This window comes from Podarcis liolepis (genome assembly GCF_965112155.1).
Source record: "Podarcis liolepis genome assembly, chromosome: 16".
Lineage (NCBI taxonomy): Eukaryota > Metazoa > Chordata > Lepidosauria > Squamata > Lacertidae > Podarcis > Podarcis liolepis.
Genome location: NC_139567.1, coordinates 2,181,473 through 2,200,898, shown reverse-complemented (window position 1 = coordinate 2,200,898; position 19,426 = coordinate 2,181,473). Strand labels below are relative to the sequence as shown.

The 19,426-nt window shown below is 45.9% G+C and overlaps 2 protein-coding genes and 1 long non-coding RNA gene across 17 annotated transcripts in view; 1 reads left to right on the top strand and 2 right to left on the bottom strand.

The window, feature by feature from the left end:
* BIN3 (bridging integrator 3) overlaps positions 1 to 10,514 on the top strand; it is a 149,603-nt gene extending 139,089 nt beyond the window's left edge. For all 5 annotated transcript variants that reach the window (XM_083480743.1, XM_083480746.1, XM_083480747.1 and 2 more), the window contains one exon: positions 9,455 to 10,514. In XM_083480743.1, the coding sequence (XP_083336869.1) occupies positions 9,455 to 9,601 (147 nt within the window). In that variant the 3' untranslated portion in view covers positions 9,602 to 10,514. The remainder of the gene's footprint in view (positions 1 to 9,454) is intronic.
* LOC310695842 lies at positions 3,994 to 6,145 on the bottom strand. The gene is made up of 2 exons (XR_014520275.1): positions 6,003 to 6,145; positions 3,994 to 5,519 (listed from the first exon to the last, which is right to left on the bottom strand). It is a non-coding gene; the product is annotated as an uncharacterized lncRNA (long non-coding RNA).
* An 803-nt stretch (positions 10,515 to 11,317) lies between the features above and the next one.
* The window catches only part of CCAR2 (cell cycle and apoptosis regulator 2), a 30,698-nt gene continuing 22,589 nt past the window's right edge, over positions 11,318 to 19,426 (bottom strand). For 5 of the 11 annotated variants that reach the window (XM_083480379.1, XM_083480382.1, XM_083480380.1 and 2 more), the window contains 8 exons: positions 18,585 to 18,812; positions 17,763 to 17,940; positions 17,319 to 17,398; positions 16,381 to 16,527; positions 16,127 to 16,235; positions 15,392 to 15,589; positions 13,965 to 14,170; positions 11,318 to 12,554 (listed from right to left, as the gene is read on the bottom strand). In XM_083480379.1, coding sequence (XP_083336505.1) covers positions 12,498 to 12,554; positions 13,965 to 14,170; positions 15,392 to 15,589; positions 16,127 to 16,235; positions 16,381 to 16,527; positions 17,319 to 17,398; positions 17,763 to 17,940; positions 18,585 to 18,812 — 1,203 coding nt within the window. In that variant the 3' untranslated portion in view covers positions 11,318 to 12,497. Of the gene's footprint in view, positions 12,555 to 13,964; positions 14,171 to 15,391; positions 15,590 to 16,126; positions 16,274 to 16,380; positions 16,528 to 17,318; positions 17,399 to 17,762; positions 17,941 to 18,584; positions 18,813 to 19,426 lie in introns of all 11 variants that reach the window. The other 6 variants (XR_014520207.1, XR_014520209.1, XR_014520208.1 and 3 more) reach the window with 3 other exon arrangements.

Below are 19,426 nucleotides of genomic sequence, written 5' to 3'. Positions count from 1 at the left end.
TGCATATCTGAAGAAGTGTGCATGCACACGAAAGCTTATACCAAGAACAAACTTAGTTGGTCTCTAAGGTGCTACTGGGCAATTTTTTTATAGCTTGCTGCTAAAAACATTGAATCAGAACCTGTTTAAAAAGGGAAATAAATAAGGGCAGTTCTTTATGTAAGGTTTTGTAATATTTTAACTACAGTTGTAGAGGGTTCCTTGGGCCTTTCCTGAGTTCAGTGTAGTGTAGCATTGAAGAGCATTAACAGGAAGTCTGTCAGAAATGGCAGCGGGACCAGGAGTTGACTGGGTGGCTTTAGGCAAGCAGCTTTTCTTCCCTGAGCCCTGCTCTCCCCCTCCCTCTACTGGCCTGCCTTGGAGAGCTGATGAAGGGGTGGTTGAGATAACATAAGAATGCATTCTGAGCACTTAGAAGAGGTACTAGACAAAGTATAGTTTAATTTATGGCCAGCAGGAGGATCATCAGGGGAGAGACTGCAGCTCTGGGGTAGAGCATCTGCTTTCCATGCAGAAGGAGGGTAGGGCAGGAACTGTCCCCTGCCTGGAACTCTGAAAGCCACTGCCAAGCCGTGTAGACAATGGACCGGTGCTGTAACTCCTGTGTTCCCATGCACATCTGAACCCCTTTATGTATTGGATACAACAGCCAAGCAAACAGAATTGGGAGCTGATGAGTATCAGGCTCATTACTGTCCAGGGATGCCTACCCAAGGGATCCCTCCCATGCCACCCCCCAATTTCTCTGTTTTAGTTATTAGCAACAAAGATGTGTTAGCAACAACCCAAGAGTGTTGTGGTCGGAGGCTCCTCTGTTCAGTGGTGTGGTCTTGATTTTGTTTTCCATATATGGTTTTGTAATTATTTATCATTATTGCGCAACAGGTTTACTGGCTCATCTGTTCCCAGGAATTGTTCCAGGTCCCAAGAATTGTGGAAAGTAACTTAGGACTTTGAGGCTGTGCTATTTGACTGCCTTTTCATGCGGCACTCCCAGCTGGCAAGAGAAAACAGTGTAAACTCCCTTTTCACAGCAGCTGCAGTTGCACATGTATGGATTTAATCGTGTAGTAAGCAAAGCGATGAGTCTTCCTGTGTTATTCTTCTCTCAATTCCTTCCCACTTCATGTTGCGTAAATGCCTGTTGTGGTGAAGATTGTATTTATAGCAGAAATCCCACCTCAGAGGTAACAGAGCCCTGAAAGAAATCTACATGGAGTGTTGGACATGCCAAGGAACATTTTGCGCTATGGCAGTGAGCCTGAGAGAACCTCCAGCCACAAAGATGAGATAAGAAATTTTTTATTCCATTTTCAGGAGCCATTGTGGTCTAGTGATGAGAATGTCAGACTCGGACCAGAGAGATCGAGGTTCAGATTCCCTCAGCCACAGACACTCTCTCAGCTTAACTTACAAATTTGTTATGAAGAGAAAATGGGGTGCGAAGAACCATCTTTGTCACCTTGAGCTCCTTAAGAGGGGGATATAAATCTAATAATTATTTTTCAAATGCACACACACAATGGTTTTCTCCAAACCATTAACTGTTTTAAGAAAGTGTGCCGTGATTGTAGATGGTTTGTTCTCCAAAACATCCTTAAGTTTAACTGCAGTTAGTCTAGGTTCAGAAGTGAGATAAGACCAGAGACAAAGGCCAGAGGAGGAGGGGAAAGTGGTGTGTGAACCTGAGGCTCTTGCTTGCAGCGTTAGAACATAGCTTAGCAGAAGGGCTTGACTCCCTTGTAAGCAACCTTAGTCACATATTGTGCGAAAAGGCTGCCATAGTATGAAACAACAACAAAGACCCTACACCCCCCCCCAACACAGCTTCACTCTTAGAGAGGGGGGAAATGCAGCAAATAGATGCCAGTTCGTCTGTCACAGCTTTGCAAAGAATTGAGGGGAAACCCACTTGCTCTTGGGTCACCCCCCCTGCCTGATGCCACGGGCTGATGCAGCATCCGCCTCCGGCCCCTTGTCTGGTGAATATTGAGGGTAATGTTCTAATGATAAATACTTCTGCCCACCCACAAACTTTTCCCCAGTCATAGGCTTTGAAGTTCCTACACAAAGATGAAAGGGGGAGAGTTTGTGCTCGCTTGTTGATGAAGGCTTGCGAAGAACACTTCCTTCTCTTCTTGTTCTTATCGGTTTCTGGTTTTAAATAATTTCTCAGTGTTTAAGACATCTGTTGCTGGAAGGGTTGCGTGAGTACATGCACATGTTGCATGTACACACACGTATGTACCCAGCAGGTGCATCAAGTCAGTTTTCAGAAGCTCTAGCTAGGGAATCAGTTTCATTTGTGACTACAATTAGTGTGGGCAAAAGAAGCATCATTCTTATCTACGCAGTGCTAGCATACTGCCTTGTCCTCATGTGTACGAGAGGAGAGGAAGCTTTCCACTAACATAGAACAACTCACCAAGAACAAAGATGCCAAATAATCCTATGTAACTTGAAAAGTGGGATGTTTCAGCTGTTTCGATTAGTATGACATTCTTCTTCTTTGGCGATCACTCGTAGCCAAGTAAGGGATGCAGGTAGCACTGTGGTCTAAACCACAGAGCCTAGGGCTTGTCGATCAGAAAGTTGGCGGTTCGAATCCCCATGACGGGGTGAGCTCCCATTGCTCGGTCCCTGCTCCTGCCAACCTAGCAGTTCGAAAGCACGACAAAGTGCAAGTAGATAAATAGGTACCGCTCCGGCGGGAAGGTAAACGGTGTTTCCATGCGCTGCTCTGGTTCGCCAGAAGTGGCTTAGTCATGCTGGCCACATGACCTGGAAGCTGGACGCCGGCTCCCTCGGCCAATAAAGCGAGATGAGTGCCGCAACCCCAGAGTCGTCCGCGACTGGACCTAATGGTCAGGGGTCCCTTTACCTTTACATAGGTATCTGTCTTCAAAAAAAAGTCATGAGAGCACGGTCCTCTTGTCCTCTAGTTTATTTCTATTTTTTACTTCACCATTTTTCTTCCCACAGGCATTCCTCATTGTAAATTAAAAATTCGAGATTCCAAATTCTGTAAAAGCTCAAACAATGAGTTCTGAATGGAAGCAAGCAGATTCAGAAATATTCAAATTTGCATAATTTATTCTGAGTAAAATCTGTGGTGTATATAATTAGCACATTTGTGGCCTTTATTGCTAAGTGCAAGCTTTGCTTTGATATCCAGACCCCCATAATTTTACATATTTTCTAAATGCTTGCTGTTTTAAAAGATTTAAATTTTGTTCAAAATATACACAATTAGAAAGAAGCATAACATTTGCATGATTTGGTATTAATCGGCACACTTTGGTTTTATTAATATAGTGTTTTATTTGCATAGAAGGGTTTGGGGGGGGCGGGGAGAGGGTTGGCCCAGAATTCATGCTGACTTCATACACAAAATTCAGGATTTTCCGAAGTTGCAGAATACCTGCCTGACCAAAAGCAACTCCTTAACTATTGGACTTCAGTGGGAGATCCAGTTGCAAATGAGCCTTATCCAGGAACATGGGATTCCCATAGTGGATTTGAAGAACACTGGCTGAGGGTGGGTGTGTTCGGCTGTTTTGTTTCTTTTTGAAATCTTGGTGGAGGTTTGAAGTTTTCTGTAATTCTGTCCCTTCTTCAGTCATTAGCAAATGCATAATATATGGAGTCTGGTGCCCTCAAGTGGATTTACTTGTTCAATGCGGCTAATCATGACGGTTCCCTCCCCCTTGAGGAAGTGACTACACTGTTTTGGGGGTAGTTGCTGCTGTGAAATTCTCTTTCTCATAGCTGCAAAACTATCCGGGGTTTGAGGCTCAAAGTCACAGGGAGCTACTATTTTTCCTTGCTTTCTACTTGCTCAGTGGTAAAACCCTGGCCACCTTGCAGCCTGTGTGGAGTTCTGCCACTGTGGTAAAAGGAGTCTGCTGCACATAGTATCCTTGTGCTCATTAAGAGGAATGAATGCTGTAGCAAATGGGCACAAATAAGGATTCTGAGGAAGAACAATGGCTCATTTGTATGAGGTTTTTAATAACAAAAATCAAGTACCCACCTCCAAACAAGAAGTGTAATTCCTGGAATTTATGGTTTTTGAAGAAGCAATGTCCAAAAATTATTATTTTAAATGCTCTGTTTATCAGATTTTTTATACTGGCCTTCAGCAAATAACAGGGTGGTCTACAAAAGTTAAAATACAATAGAAGTACAAACCAGCAGGGTGAAAGCAGTAGTAAAAATCCCAGGAGAAAATGTCCTTTAGATGGTAAAAAGTCCAGGAAGATGAGAGTCTCTTCACCCGGTGCCAAAAACGCATTAGAGTAGGAATCCATTGAGCTTCCCTGGGATGGGAAGGAAGTTTCCATGGCCACAGAAAAGGCCTACTCCATTTTCTTCCTGCCTCCTCTCCTCTTCATTTCAATTAATAGGTCTACTGGGAAATGTTCCAGTGCAAGCCTCATTGAAATGACTTGCCTCTCATTTTGCCATCTTTATAATGGCCTCCAAAATCTGCTGGTGGAGGATGCAACCTTCCGTTGCATCCTGAGACGGCTGCACCTGGGTTCCATGCTCACAGGCAGCAGAGTTGGTGCTTGGGCCTCCCTTAAGCCTGTCTTCTGTTGCTGTCGGGTGCCCAGGACCATTCTCTGCCTCTGCCAGTTCAGTTGACCGCACATCTTCCCAAAATGCACTCTTACCTCAAAGTTTAAGAGTGCCTGCCCTGGGCCTTTGCGTCTGCCCTTATGAGAGAGAAGGGGCACCTGTTGGCTCTCCTGTGATTATTCTTGGTCAGGGAAGGGTGGCTTCACACTGCCCCCACAGCCATGCTTCTGCAGAGCGGGGGCACCTCTCTGTGGAGCCTGACAGAGGTACAGGCTGTTCAGTGGCCTGAAAAAGCATCTGGTGTCCCACAGCAACCATAGAATGAGGTTGCATTAGAACCACTTCCCCTCTAACCTCTCTAATACTTTTCTGCAAGTTCTAGCTGCTACAGATCTGTTCGTGCAGATGGCTGCAGCATCATAGGCAGGTCAATCTGTGAATTTTAGCCAATGGTGGCTTTGCACAGCTGGAAAGCACTTACTCTTGCACAAGTTGGGACACTCTACTTTTCACAGACCTAACGAAGAGTGTGAAAGGTTTTGTGTACCTTTGCGCTCATTGTTAGCTGTTTGCTGGGGCCCAGTGACAATGTGTCAAGCAACTTTTGCTGCATAGAGTGGGAGAGCCAGGTGGGGATGCAGGTGATTTTCATGTATCTTGTGGTGTGTTGCTTCTTTGCATGCATATACCGGTAAATGACTGGGGAGCGATGGGGTTCTCATTTCTTATGCTGCTCCCCCTGTTACATGGAGACAGATGGTGCTTACAGCTTGTGGTTTACGAAGGTTTATAGTTACTAGTCATACAAAAAGTTCTGTGTGTCGGGAGAGGAGTGCTCCTAGGCATCTGTGCATGTAGAGACTTCATGCTGGGCCCTTTGTGTGCAGCCACCCAATTAAGTGCATTATCCCGAAGGCCGTGGCTCAGACAACAGGCTGCTTACCGTATTTTTCGCCCTATAGGACACACTTTTCCCCCTCCAAAAATGAAGGGGAAATGTGTGTGCGTCCTATGGGGCGAATGCAGGCTTTCGCTGAAGCCTGGAGAGCGAGAGGGGTCGGTGCACACCGACCCCTCTTGCTCTCCAGGCTTCAGGAGAGCCCCAGCGCCAGCCCCACAAGGTCGGGGGACAGAGGGAGGCGGAACGCCGCCATCCCGCTGTCTCCCAAAGTGGTTTGGAGGCTGACGGCGGGGAGACCCCGCCGCCAGCCCCGCAAGCTCCGGGGACAGTGGGGAGGCACAGCGCGTCTTCCCTCTGTCCCCGGACCTGATCTGAAGGTGGGCGGCGGGGAGAAGAGCGCTTCTCCCCGCTGCCGGCCCCACAAGCGCCTGGGGGGGGGAATAAATTTTTTCCCTTTATTTTCCCCCAAAAAAACTTGGTGCGTCCTATGGGCCGGTGCGTCCTATGGGGCGAGAAATACGGTGTGTCCTGTTCAGCAGAGGGGCTCTTGAGCTCTTGAAGAGGTGAGGGAAAGGGGCACTGATGTTGACTAATATGGTACAAGTAGTGTTTCCTGGAGCCAAGGAGTTTAATGCCACAGCATGTGATTAGCCCACTCAGCCCCTAGTGGTTTGGCTCTTCCTATTTTGGTTGTTCTGCTCTTGCCGATTTCACTTCATTAGTCATTGTGTAAACCAACAGTCCTGCTGAATCACCAGAAAGTGCAGTTCTGTTACCTGGTGATGAGAAGGGAGAGCAGCGCTATAGCGCAGGACTTCTGTCTCCTGATGGTGTCCCCACTCCAGCTGCTAATAGATGAGGCTGAGGAACAGGGGTGGGGCCTTTGAGAATTCGTTGAGATTTAGGTGTTCCCGAGGAGTAGCAGCCACCTCCCCCTCAAAATAAAAAGCAGATTCACTGTGATGGGGGGGGAGGCTGTCTCTATGGAGATGGTGTATATATCTGTACCCAAAACATTTACTCTTACACTGATGAGAGCCATGTGGTTAGGAGCAGCGGCAGCTTAGCAGAGAAACCAGCCTAACGGGAGACCTATGGGTTGGTTGGCAAGCAGGCTTTGCATCATTCCTGCCGCACATTGTAGCTGAGGACAGGTTTCTTGGGTTAGGGCCACTGCTACTTTTATTCTACCTTCTAGTTCTTTTCCATAGGAACCACAAGACCTCCTTGGTTAGAGACAGGTGAAGTTATTGGTTGGGATCCTTTGCAGAGCAACATTCTCAGAACCCATATGCAGGCTTTTAGGATACTGAAAGGACTGCTAACAAGCCAGATACTATATGCACCACATTCATCTGCCCAGAGCTTAGAATTCTACCTACCAGTGTTGTCATCAGCGTTACCACAAGACCCCACTCCGCCCATGACCATAGAATTTTAATAATGAATTAAGCATGACCTTCCTAGTTCTGCTCTTATTACCAACACTTACTGTTCTTCCTGTCCAGCTTGGAACTGAAAAGGTAAGAGCAGAATTACTTAGCATTTTTTTTACTTCTCGTATGGCTACAGCATTATTATTATTAGTAGTAGTAGTAGTAGTAGTAGTAGTAGTAGTAGTAGTAGTAGTATTAGTATTATTATTTTGTCTTACACCTTCTTTCATGGGACTCAAAAGTGGGGTTCCTGGGTCTCTCAGCTGGGTCTCCCACCAAGGCACTGACTTCAGACCACGGCAGTGGTGAAAACCCAAGATTCCCTGCAAAGAGGGCTGCTCAGTGATTTGAGGGCAGTTACTAGACCAAGGGATCCTAGTTGTGGTTACGTGGTGCCATTTGTCTGGAGGGGCGCCTTGGCAGACGTCATCTTGCAAAAATGAACACGTAAGCCACATTATTTGTCAGATATTGAGCTGATAAAATGATTTTTTTCCCTTTAAAAAAAAAATCTCCTCCATGGAAACTTCCAGATGGGAACAACCATGCAGTGTGCTGCCTGTATCGCTGCATAATAATTGTAGGGCACAGGGAGTAACGATGGAAAAGCTGGGATTCTGAGATTCTTTGCAAAGCTTACTCCATCAGCTTCTGTTGCTATGGTGATAATGCATAAAAGGGGCAGTAGCAGCAACAGCAGGCAGTGTTGTCTAGTGGGCTCTGCAGAAGACAAATGGCGTTTAGCATCCTCCAGCTGTAGATCCCTGCGCTGATCTTGAAGGGAAGGCACCTGACCCCTTGGACACCTGTCTAGGACACGGGGATAAGAATAGCCACTTTGCGGAGGTGTTCGGAGGATTAGCTGGCATCTGTGAAAATCCTGCCAATGCTTGGCTGCCAAGGAAAGGGTTAAGCTGGGCCTACTGGCGTGTCTCCTTCTCGGCTCTATGGCTTTAAAAGCAGTTTGGTGTATGTAACCTTACAGGAGGGCAGGAAACACCATTCTCCCCCCAACTGCTGGAAAGGTCAGAGTTCATGACTCACTCCTGCTACCTCCTCTGCAAGGCTCCAGACGGCTGTGTAGGAAGAGGGGTTTGTCACTGCCTAATCACGACTGAGCAAACGGATCCCCTTCAGAGGTGGAGATAAAAGCATCGCCAGCAGGATCAAGCAGGAGGAGGAAGCAGAACAAGACTAAACGTTTTTCTAGCTTTTTAAATATACAGTAATACACTCTTATGACTTGTGTCCCAGATAGTTTTATCACAGCTGCTTTGAAACTTGCAAACCGTGTCTCTGCAGCTCCATCATTCCAGCTGAGTTGTACCTAGAGATGCTGGGCTGTGATGCTTCCTCTCACTTTATGTGCCTACTCCTCCATATCTCAAGGAATCACATCTATTTTTTAAATAATCATATTGATTGCTTAATTGATAATCTGTATAAATTTGTATGAGAAAAACCTATTTCTAAGGCAAGCCTACTTCCTGTGGTGTAAGAGATGCTTGTGTCACCTTAAAATCAGCCATCAGTTTAAGAGACATTTCCCCTTTTCTCACGCACAAAACAGAGTGCTTCTGGTGTAAGATGGGGCTTGCCATCTGCAGTATTTATGAAGTAGTTGCATACCAAATAAAAGTACCCTATGGGGGGGGGGTTAAAAAAATCTAGTTACTGATTAAGGCACCTTTTTAGTTCAAGATATTTTAAAACAGTATAACAAACTGAGTAAAGGTCCCAAACCTGCTACTGTGGTTAAAACAATTTGGCTAGCTGTTGATTTATTCCTTGGCCATTGTAGCAATGACACCCAACATTTTAAGCATACAGTGCTGTTTATTGTAAACCTCCCCTGCCAAAAACATGAGAGTATGAGAGACTACTTAACCTTGCTTTTTAAAAAAGCCCATGCCCCAACCTGCCTTTTTAAAAATCTGAGTGATTTCTCAAATAGCACTGAAGGTTTGTAACCAGAGCTGAAATGTCTACAGCCATACCCTATTCATATTTACTCAAAAGGAACTCCCACCATGTGAACTGCAAGCTTGGTTACTTAATCTAACCAATAATTAACTGACTTAAACTGTGCTCCTGTGAGGTTTTTTAAAAAAATAAAAAGATTTATAAAAACTGCAGATAGCAAGTGCTATTTCAAATGGCATGCCCTTCAGTGTGAGAAAGGAGGGTGCCTGTAAGATACTGCGCACAAAGCCTTTAATTTTGGCTTTTTACATGCAAATTTATACAGATTTAATCACTCAACTAAAAATCGTGCAGTCAATCACTCAATCATAATTTTTTTAACCAGGTGACAGCCCTTGCAGTAACCAGCAGACAACCACACAACATTGCTGGCTCAGAAACTGGCATTTTAAAAATAGTTCAGTCACTGCAAGCACTAAAACACTTCATCTGTATTTTCTTGGGAATGCTGAGGATGTGTGGTGGTTATAGATCACAGGAAAAGCCTGTTTAGATTTTCTTCTGTTGAGGAGATCTGCTTCTAATGGGACTCTTCCCTCCCCACCCCCTCCAGGTTGTGTACTACACTGAAATGTACAAAATCTTTGGTGACTTGACAGAACAGATTGATGAGCCCGGCCTGACGGATGAGCAGAGGCAGAAGGAGAACGAAGCCAAGCTGAATGAACTGAGAGCCCTTTCCATTGTGGCCGATGACTGACCTGCAACTTGGACGCTCCAGGCTCACTGCTGTTGCTGCCGCCAGTGGGGGAAATGGAGATTGCTCCTTGCTCCTCCTTCTCTAAGAACCTGGTCTTCTCTGGATTTTAACCCATTGTATATATGCTCGTCCAGATTGAGATGGCATATGCACCTGGAGCTGCAGCTCCTGTGGGTTCCCTCCTGACTCTTCTTGATCCTGGGCAATAACCAATCATTGCCTTAAAACACTACTGTCAATTGCAAGCTTTTCACTGATGTTGGCTTTCTTTCACAGCATATTCAAAAATGTGTTTGCCTGGATGCTTTGTATCATAGTTATGTGAGACCCTGAATCGCCATAGTTGACCAGATTTAACATAGGATTTCACCTCTGTGCCCTTAAGAGACATCTTATCACAACTAGCAGTGGCACTGTTGAGTTTGTATGCCTTTGTGAAGTAGAATACTGTCAAAACAAATTTTTATACTGAGTTACAGCATTATCATCCCTCCTCTCACCTGTATGTGGTTTAATTTTTCTGAGCCCAGAGGAAGACAGCCAGCATTTATAATGGTGGTCTCAGTGCAGCCCATATATAATTATATGCTCAGCCCTGTGGAGCTGTAGAACCTCTGTGTGCAGTTGTATAAATAACCACTTGAATATCAGTTACAGGTTTGTAACCTGTTTTCCTGTGCCTCTGTTAACTACATGCAATCGGCAAGATTGCCTGCACATTGAGTATTGGAGATGGGATTAAGCTAAGGAGAGAGCACCACGTGTAGCGCCATTTTCTTAGGGGAAGCTGCTATGGAAGAGGTTCCCTTCCTTGATCTTCTCCCCACTTTACAACAAGGAAAGCATCTGTGCTGCTCAATATTTCCCACTCTTTTACAATTAAATAAAATGTATGGTGGTAGGTTACTCTTAAGTTCTTACGTTACCAATGAATCTAATTATGTTTTTGCAAAAGGAAAAAGGAAAAAAAATCTGTCCTTGGCTATTTTTCCACCTTCCTTCTCTGTGCAACCACTGATACACACACTGCTGCCCCCTACTGCCTGAAAAGGCCAGTCTAAAGCAGCATGGACCTGTTGCATGAGAACAGAGTTGAATACATGAGGCAGCAGCAGCAGCTAGAACTAGCTGCTAAGGGAACAGAGAAGCTGAGCTGAGTTTTGATGAGTTTAAGAGGAGGCAGCTGTGTGAGATGTCTATATTTTATGAACTATATAGATTATTTTAAAAACTCGGTACTCCTTCCCTCTCAGTACCTGTTTAGCATACTGGTTATAGCATAATGCCAACAATTTTAAAACCCAACGAACCAGACTTAAAAGCCATTGTGAAATTAGGCTCACTCCTTGACAATGCCTCTCAGCCAGAAATACTTTCCCCAAAGCAGCTTCTCCCTACCACGTGAGGGATCATCATTGCATTAAATAATGCCCCTACCTCTGGAGATAACAAGTATGAGGCATGGAACAGAGTGCAGGAATGCACCACATTGCCTTTTGCTTTATTTCAAGTTTTGCTTTATTTCAGTCAGTGGGAGATGGGTTGCTGTGCCATGTAAGCTGCTATTTGCGGGCCTACTTCTGTATAAAGTCATTGGCTAACTGTTTCATTAAGCAGCATCTGAATGATCACTGTATGTCGGCTGCATGTGTTTCTCTCTAATTAAGACAGGCAGATTTCACTCAAAAGCAAAAAAGGGCAGCACAGCCTTCTAACTGAGGAAAAGACTTTTATAAAAGGGAACCTGGCCAGTTAAATACAAGTTGTTACCACATTTACAGACTAAAAGCAACACATCCAGAAGAGACAGACCACCTGAGGATGGGGAAACAGGTGGCCAGAGCAGATGCAACCAACAGTGACTGCAGAAGAGGGCTCACCCCAGCTTTGGACAGTCCCCCACCCACCTGGCCTGCCGCTACTCTGCTAAAGGCTACCACAGGGACCCAATGGGCTACCTACCACAGCCATCCTGCCATTGCTACTTCCCCAAAATGGAAGTTAAATGCACTGCAGCCACCCTACCACCTAAGACCATGCCTGGTGGCCGATAACTTTGCTTACATTTGAAGACTGGCGAAAACACAGCAGACTGCTAAGCCTTTAAAGCTACATCTTGCAAGTGAGTGACTCAAAACTGCCAGAGAGGGAACCAGATGGCATTGTTTCCCTTAGAATGGCCAGCACGCAGCACTGAATGTATGAGGGTCCAAAGTCTAACCCACAAAACTGCAGCAGTCACAAACTAGCCTGCAGCACTGAATGCATAATCTGTTGAGGATATAAGCCAGGAACCACTGTGTTGGCTTCATCTGATGTTTAAAGTCCTGCTATTTCTTTTGCAGCCTTCTCAGACCACCTTTTAATCAAGAGGCAGGCAGAATGCCACCTTCTTGAGCAAAAGCTGTGGGGCAGGGAGGGAGAGAGGGCTTGAGGAGAAGAGAACAAAATTCTCCATGCAGCACAAAGAGGCCAGCCATGCCCTGTCCTTTGGTGCAGGCAGCACCTGTTGTCTGTTACCAAACTGGGCTTTAAAAAATCCCTTCTAGTACTTGCTACTAGCAGACAGCTTGCGAATACCTGCATGGTAGCTTCTCCACTTCACACAATAGACCATCAAAACTCCTACTTAATGGGTACTCCTCCTTTAAACAATAATGGTGGCTCCAGCATATGAACTGTGATTCCCAGCCATGTTCAGGCTAGGTGGCCTTTCTGCCAACACACACAAGCCAGAGGTGGCGGAGTGGGCGAAGGAGGAACTCCAGCTCCAGCCTCTCACATGGCAGTGAAAGGGTTGAAGGTTTCAAAGGCTTACCCAGACTGCTAACCCTCAGCCCCAAAATATCAAACCAAGGTACAGATCTTCCCTGCCAAGCTGCTTCTCCAGGGAGTGTCAGTTGCTGGAAACAGCTGTGGGTGTTGGTTCCTTCTTTTCTAGGCAATTATTGGTCTGAAAGAGACAAAAGAAGCAGAATAGTAAGAAAAGCAAACATTCAATTTATTTCATTCTCGTTCCCTTCCCCAGTCTTAAGACGATTTATCAACAAAAATCAAACAAAACAGCCCATAAAGAAAAACTTTTAGGTAAGTTGCAGAGACTTTGAACAGATTTCCAGGACGACAACACTGACATATTGTTGGGTGCCTTTTTATTCCCCCCCCCCTTTACTTTTTTAAAAATTGAAAATTTCTCATACAATGATACATGTCTCAGAGGTGACATGCCACCCCTGCCTCGCCACAGTATGCTGGAAACTAATCCATCCCTCACCACTACAATTCCCAGCACATTGAACTACAGTTTCCAGGATGCTTTGGGGGATGCCATGTGCTTACGTGTACAGTAGATTTGCCAGAGACACTTCTGCAAATGGCTTATAGCTGATCTAAACATATGGAGAAGGCATACAGTATAGCCTTCCTAGATTGCCTCATATAAACAACAACAAAACAGTTGAGAGTGAGAAACACACATTTGAATGTTCCCTCTTTCAAAAACTCCTAGCCCATAGAAAGTGATTATATTCTTGGGAAAGGGATCCAAGCCACCCATTTTCAAGATGTAGTGCCTTTTTTAACAACTTAAAATGAACATCTCCCAGTGTTTTGGGTAAGGATATGGAAATAACGGGCAATTAGGAGCTAAGCTGGTCTGGAGAATCCATGACCCTCCAGATGTTTCTGGACAACTCTCACAACCCCCAACTATTTTCATACTTTCTGGGGCTGATGGGAGTTGGGAGTCCAGGAACATCTGTCCCCAGACCTGGAGCAGCGACAGGGAATGACTAGAAGACTTGGGTCTCAGTTTGCCTCTCCATTCCTAGACCGAATCCGCAGGTAGAAATAAACTGGCTTCTGTATTTGTCCAGAGGCAAAGACTGAGTAAGACAGAAGTCATCCTGACACCAGCTTCAGGTTTGAGGGAAAGTAGATCCAATTTGTATTAAGTCATGCACTTTACACTGTCTGCAGACCTAAGCACACATACCAGGGAGTAAGCCCCGTGCATAAGTTAGTGGAACTTACTTCCAAGTAAATAAATATGTATAGAATCAAAGAGCAGAGATTTGACAGTGTGTTCTTGAGACAAAAGTCACTGCCGGGAAAGAGACTGATTCCTGAGTCTCCACAGTCCCTCCATCTTTGCCATAAGGACAAAGTAGAAGAGTTGCAGGGCCATGGCATGGCAGTCCAGAGTTGCCTGTTCAGCATCTCACACAGATGAACATTTATAAGTTTACCAAGTCAATTGCCACCAGAATCCACTGTTTGTGGAGCAGCATGCAGGGACGACAACTTGAAAACTTCTGACACCAGATAGGCTCTGTCCTAAAATATTCCGCAGGTTCCAGATTACCTTCTCAATGATCTTCTGGATTTCCAGCTGCAGTGGAATCAGGCGCTTCTTATTCTCCAGCAGCAGCCTCTGCAAACTGGATTTTTGTCTCTCGTTCCCCTTGCACTGCTCCTCCATCTCAGTGAGGCGCTTCTGCAGCTCTTGAACCTCCAACGTCAGGGCCTTGTTGGAAGCCTCTGTTGTAGAGAAGCGAACCTGGGTCTCTTCTGTAAGCACAGCACAGAGGGTAGAATCAGATTCCAGGAAGTAACACAATGGACTGAGATCAGAGCAGTGCTATCTCCCAACACTAGGAACAAAAGCCATTGTTCTGAACTCACACAGCAGGTGACAAGAGTGAAAGCAGAAATTCAAAGTATCTCAAAAAGGGAAGCTGGAGGAGATATTTATATATGGCCGTGGTATATAAATTGGGGAAAGGGCCCTGGCAACACGTGCCCAGGAAACCAGACATTGTTCCATGGGAACACAGAGGCGGCTTCTGCTTGGTTCCCTAGTGCAAGCAGGAGCAACAAACCACAATCCCTGGCCAATCATGTCTGAATGGGATTGTGGTGGTTCCACTCTGAACCAACCTTGGCTACAGATTGTGGTTTCTCTTACGTGCTCGTGAGGATGAGCAAAGTGGCATAAATTAGTGCATTCACAGTAGACCATAACTGTGGTTCATCCAAATTAGGCCTTTAAGTATATGGACCCAACTCCACTTAGAAACTCCAGCTAGCCCACTCTCTGCCTCCAGCTCAAATTCTTGGAAAGTCAAGCAGGTATGAGTAGCCAAAAACAGGCAAGCAGCATTAGCCTAGAATCACTGCAGCCCCACCAACCCCAAAGGTTCTATCAACAATGGTTCCACCACTCAATGCTTTGTTGCATTAGGTGCCAACTGCACTCCTGCATCCAATTCTTGTTGGGTTTCATTTGCCTAATATATTCTGATCAAAAGAGCCCTGTCATTCATCAGATGTAAGTGCTTTGTATGAGTGTGCCCAATGAACTGCTCCATGTTGTTGAGAGGCTAAAGCAAGGCAGGTGCTTTCCCTTGAATTCTGGCTTGGTGCAGCTTCTTGGGGATACGGTACAGCAGGGGTGGGGAACTGGATCTAGACAGGATGCCATATCTTATCCCTTGTGGCGACATCCAATTGTCAATCTCCTAGCATAGCAATGTCAAGTCACTTATTTTGCCCATGAGTTTTGTGGAAGTTTTCAAAACCTGACAGCTGATAATTGGGTCTTGCAAACCTTTTGGGCTGAGGCAAGTCTTTACCTGCCCTACAGCTGGTATCACCTGCGTGGACATGGCTTGACCAAAATGGTCCTGGGACCAAATGGAGAGCCTGGCAGGCCTAATGAGACCCATGGACCACAGGTTCCCCACTCCAATCCTTTACAAGATGAGCCGATCCTAACCATGTGTGGCTCACCCAATTTGAGCTCCAACGTGTGGATTTTGTTCTCTAGATAGAGTCGGCTGTTTTCTGTCTGTTCTGCCTTTTCCAGCAGTTTCCCTACATTAAGGACAGCCCCATTGTATGAAACCAGGTTGCCGGACTGAGACTCTGGAGAATACTTGGTAGGCACCTCAGGCACAGAGATGGATGAGCACAGTAGATTGAGGTTCCCTGTAAGAACAAGGCAACATTTACTCTGCTTGGTTTTGAAACGGAGCATCCAGAGACAGGGAATGGGAACCAAGGGCAGGAAAAAAAAACCCATTCAGATTACTTTTGTGCTACAGTTTCCAGCTCCTCCCATTGTGGGTTAGAAAGCTCTGTTCTCTGCTTCCTCCAATCACACACAATTGCCACCATCCCAAAGCTGAGCACACCCTTTAAAGATGGGTTGAAAGAGATTCTACAGAAGTAACTTTTCCCTTCCTTGCATCACTGCAGAGTCGCTAGTGGCAGGCTGGGCAACATGTACACTGCCCCATGCATTCAGGAATCGGGACAGGGCAGAAGAATATTGGGAGTGCTCCCTAGCAGAACTAGGCATAACTGGGTGGTCAGTAAATAGGACCAGAAACCACTGATCATGTGTAAGAGCTAAGCCGAAACTGTTAAAGAGTTCTAGCTCAGAAGGAAAAATAAAGGGATCCTTCTACCCATGAAGCTCTATGCAACTGAACAGCCCCTTCCAACCCCACACTGAGTACCTACCTAATGGCTCCTCCTCAGGGCCTGGCTCAGTCCCTTCCTGTCGGCTGTAGCGTAGGCTGCGGTAACGGCACACGAACTGCGTCACCACCCTGTTCACCAGGCGCTTCACCTGCCACCAGATGAGACACCCCCCCTCCATGAATGGCACTGGAAAAGGCCGCAAACAGATCCTCGTACCCTCAGCGCTAATCAAGAAGGTCTCAAGTCATTCAAACCTCCAGCAAAAGCAGGGGAGAAATCAGATTGGCACTCACCTGCTCTTTGCAGAGATGCAGCCCCAAGGTGAGAAGCACCTTTTCCATATCCCTCCTGTGCAGGTAGCCGCAGAAATTCAAGTCAAAGTAAATGAAGGCAAGGAGGGCATCCAGTGGCAACACAGCACTTGGGTCCAGCTCTCTGGGCTGGGGAAGGGTGGTGTAAGAAAAAGTAAAAGGCTGTTCAAACTGTCAAGCTGTCACTTCCCTTCTACTACAGAGACCATTCCCTGCGCTTTCACTATAGGCTAGATTTCAACAGTGAACAGTTAGGGACTAAGCCTCCCCGAGCCAAAGACTGCATATCTACTGCATATCCACAGCTGACTCTGAACATGTTGGTGAGATTTAGTCTCAGCAACTAGGAACGGTCAGGTTTCTGAGATCAGCTCCTATCCTGGAGTACTACCACTGCACCCAGGAGCCCACTGGGTATCAGAGACAAGCCTAGTTAAAACTGGACCAGAACGATACTGAAACGGCATTAGGTGGGGGCAGCACAGGCTAATCTAGAACTGGTAATATTACAAACAGGCATCTCAGGCAAAACAAAAAACTGCTCTATTTATTTTCTTGCTATGGAAAATAAATATGAGACAGCAAATTCTAGGATTTTGAGGAAGAAAAATCCACATGGATAAGTCTTGTCACAAACCATGGGATACAGAGCTTATAAAAAAATAGCAGCTGCTGGAATTCTTAGGAACTCCACTTTTCCTTTTACAAGCAACACGTTTCTAATTCACATAGGTATGAAGAAAGACATCAAGGCAAAAGGGACAGCTTTTACATAATGCTTAAAAACCCAGAAGATACCCAGATGGGAATTCTGATACTGAGAAATCAGTATCCTTTTCTACAACCCAAGCCCCAGCCACAATTCCCAGGGCCTAAAGAGTTCAACGCAGACTTTGAGAAGGAGGGGATTTGTCACTGACCACATCATGAAGGGAGGAGAACTCCATCTCTGATTGGTTGGATGCAACTGATCTCACTTCAGCATCTTCTAACTTGACACCTGTGGAGAATGAAGCGTGACTGGCTTCAGGTGCTGACCTCTGCTCAGTGCTTACCAAGAGAGACTTGAGTGAATACCAGCGTCTTCCAAAGTACAGTCTCACTGAGCAGATACCACTGGCTTGTGTGAAATGAACAACAGACCAGAGAAAGGAACCCAAGGATCCTACTCTTGCCCTACTAGGCATAAGGAAAACCTATGGAAATGCTCCTTTCAACTTACATCTTCCTTGCAATTAAACACACTGATAGGTGCAGCTGTCTGCAGGCAGCATCATGGCTATCCCAACCTTTACACTGTTCAATGAGAGCAGCCATATCTTAACACTGCACTGTAGGATTTCTGCATTTCCCAGAGTACCTACCAAAATCCTCCTCCTCCTCCTCTCTCAGCAGCAGCAAGTCATCCTCTAGGCTCAGCTCACACAGCTCATCTGTAGAATCCTTCGATTCCACTTTGACATTCCCACTGACCTCCTCCTTGGCTGAACTGGCCCCATCTTGACCTGGAGGCTTCTTCTCGGTATCCCCAGCCTCCTCCTTCTACAGGAATGAAAAACACATAAACAGAACTCTTCCAAATTCTGCAGTTTGTACGAATTATGAAAATTTGAGTACATATACATAATCTCTTGTTTCTGCATTATCGGTTTGGTTTTGGCTAGTACTGAGAAGTCCCCAAAAGAAGAAACACAGTTACTGTCCATGATCACTGTGAATGTAAGTTAGCCACCCACTCTGGCTTCTGAGATGTCAGCAGGCATTGCCCACACACTATCAAGCACAGCCACAACAGCTGGAAATTTGCAGTCCAGTACTCCAATCCTTCCATGGATGCTTTCAAAAGCCACCAGGTGCTCTTAGACCCAGTATGAGGAAGGCGAGACATACCTGCATCACCTAAGCAACTGAGGCCACTTTGCTATACAGTGGTACCTTGGGTTTACAACCATAATCCGTTCCGGAGGTCCAGTTGTAAACCAAACCAGGTTGTAACCCAAGGCGCGCTTTTGCCAATGGGGCCTCCAAAAAAATGGGTTGTAATCCCCCCAAAATGGGTTATAATCCAAAAAAGGGACACGCACTTCCGGGTTTGACGTGTTTGTAATCCAAAACAGTTGTAATCCAAAGCGGTTGCAAACCAAGGTACCACTGTACTAACAGGCCAGAGAGGCACGTCGCCTCACCTGAGCATCCTTCTGGCTATTTTCCAGGGCTTCCTCTGCCCCAATATTCTCCTGAGGCTCTTCTCTCAGCTCATTCTCTCCCTCCTTCTCTGATTCGGCCGCTTTCTCCTGCTCGGGGTTCTTTGCCTCCACTGACTCCTTCTCTGGTAGGGCCAGTAATGCCTTGTAGAGCTTATAACCAAAATCCCGTTGCAGCATCTCCTGGAAGAACTCTGCCACCACTGCCACCTCAGGGGTGGAAGAGAGAGAGAGAGAAAGAAAGAGAAAGCAGTGAGCAAGAAACAAGGAAAGATCTTGATGCCTACATCAGCCACAGAAGTGGGTAGACACTTGCATGCAAGCAAAAATCTCAAAGCTGAACATACCAGGTATGAAAAACTTCATAAGGCAATCTTATGCTCGTATGAACTGCAATTCACTCTACGTTAGACCTATCTGCACCAAGCCTCCTTAACGTTCTTCTCCCCTCGCTCCAACTGCAAAGGCTCATCCACCACCACCCTCTAGAAATACACCTTCTTAAGGCCCCACTGATCACAACACTGCTGTCTGCGAGGGCAATAGGAAGCTGCTCTTTACAGAGTCAGACCTCTGGTCCACCTGCTGCAGTACTGCCTACACTGACTGGCAGTGACTCTTCAGAGAGGACAAGGGGGCATTTCTAGTCCTACGTGGAGAGGCCGAGGATTGAAACTGGGACCTTCTGCATGCAAAGCAGATGTTCTACTCTTCTTCTAGCATCCTCTCCTCCCATGCACCCCTTATGCAAGCAGGTGGCTGGAGCAGAAGAAGTAGCAGACATTCATGGTCACACCAGAGCTTCCTCAGTAACTTCTACTAGT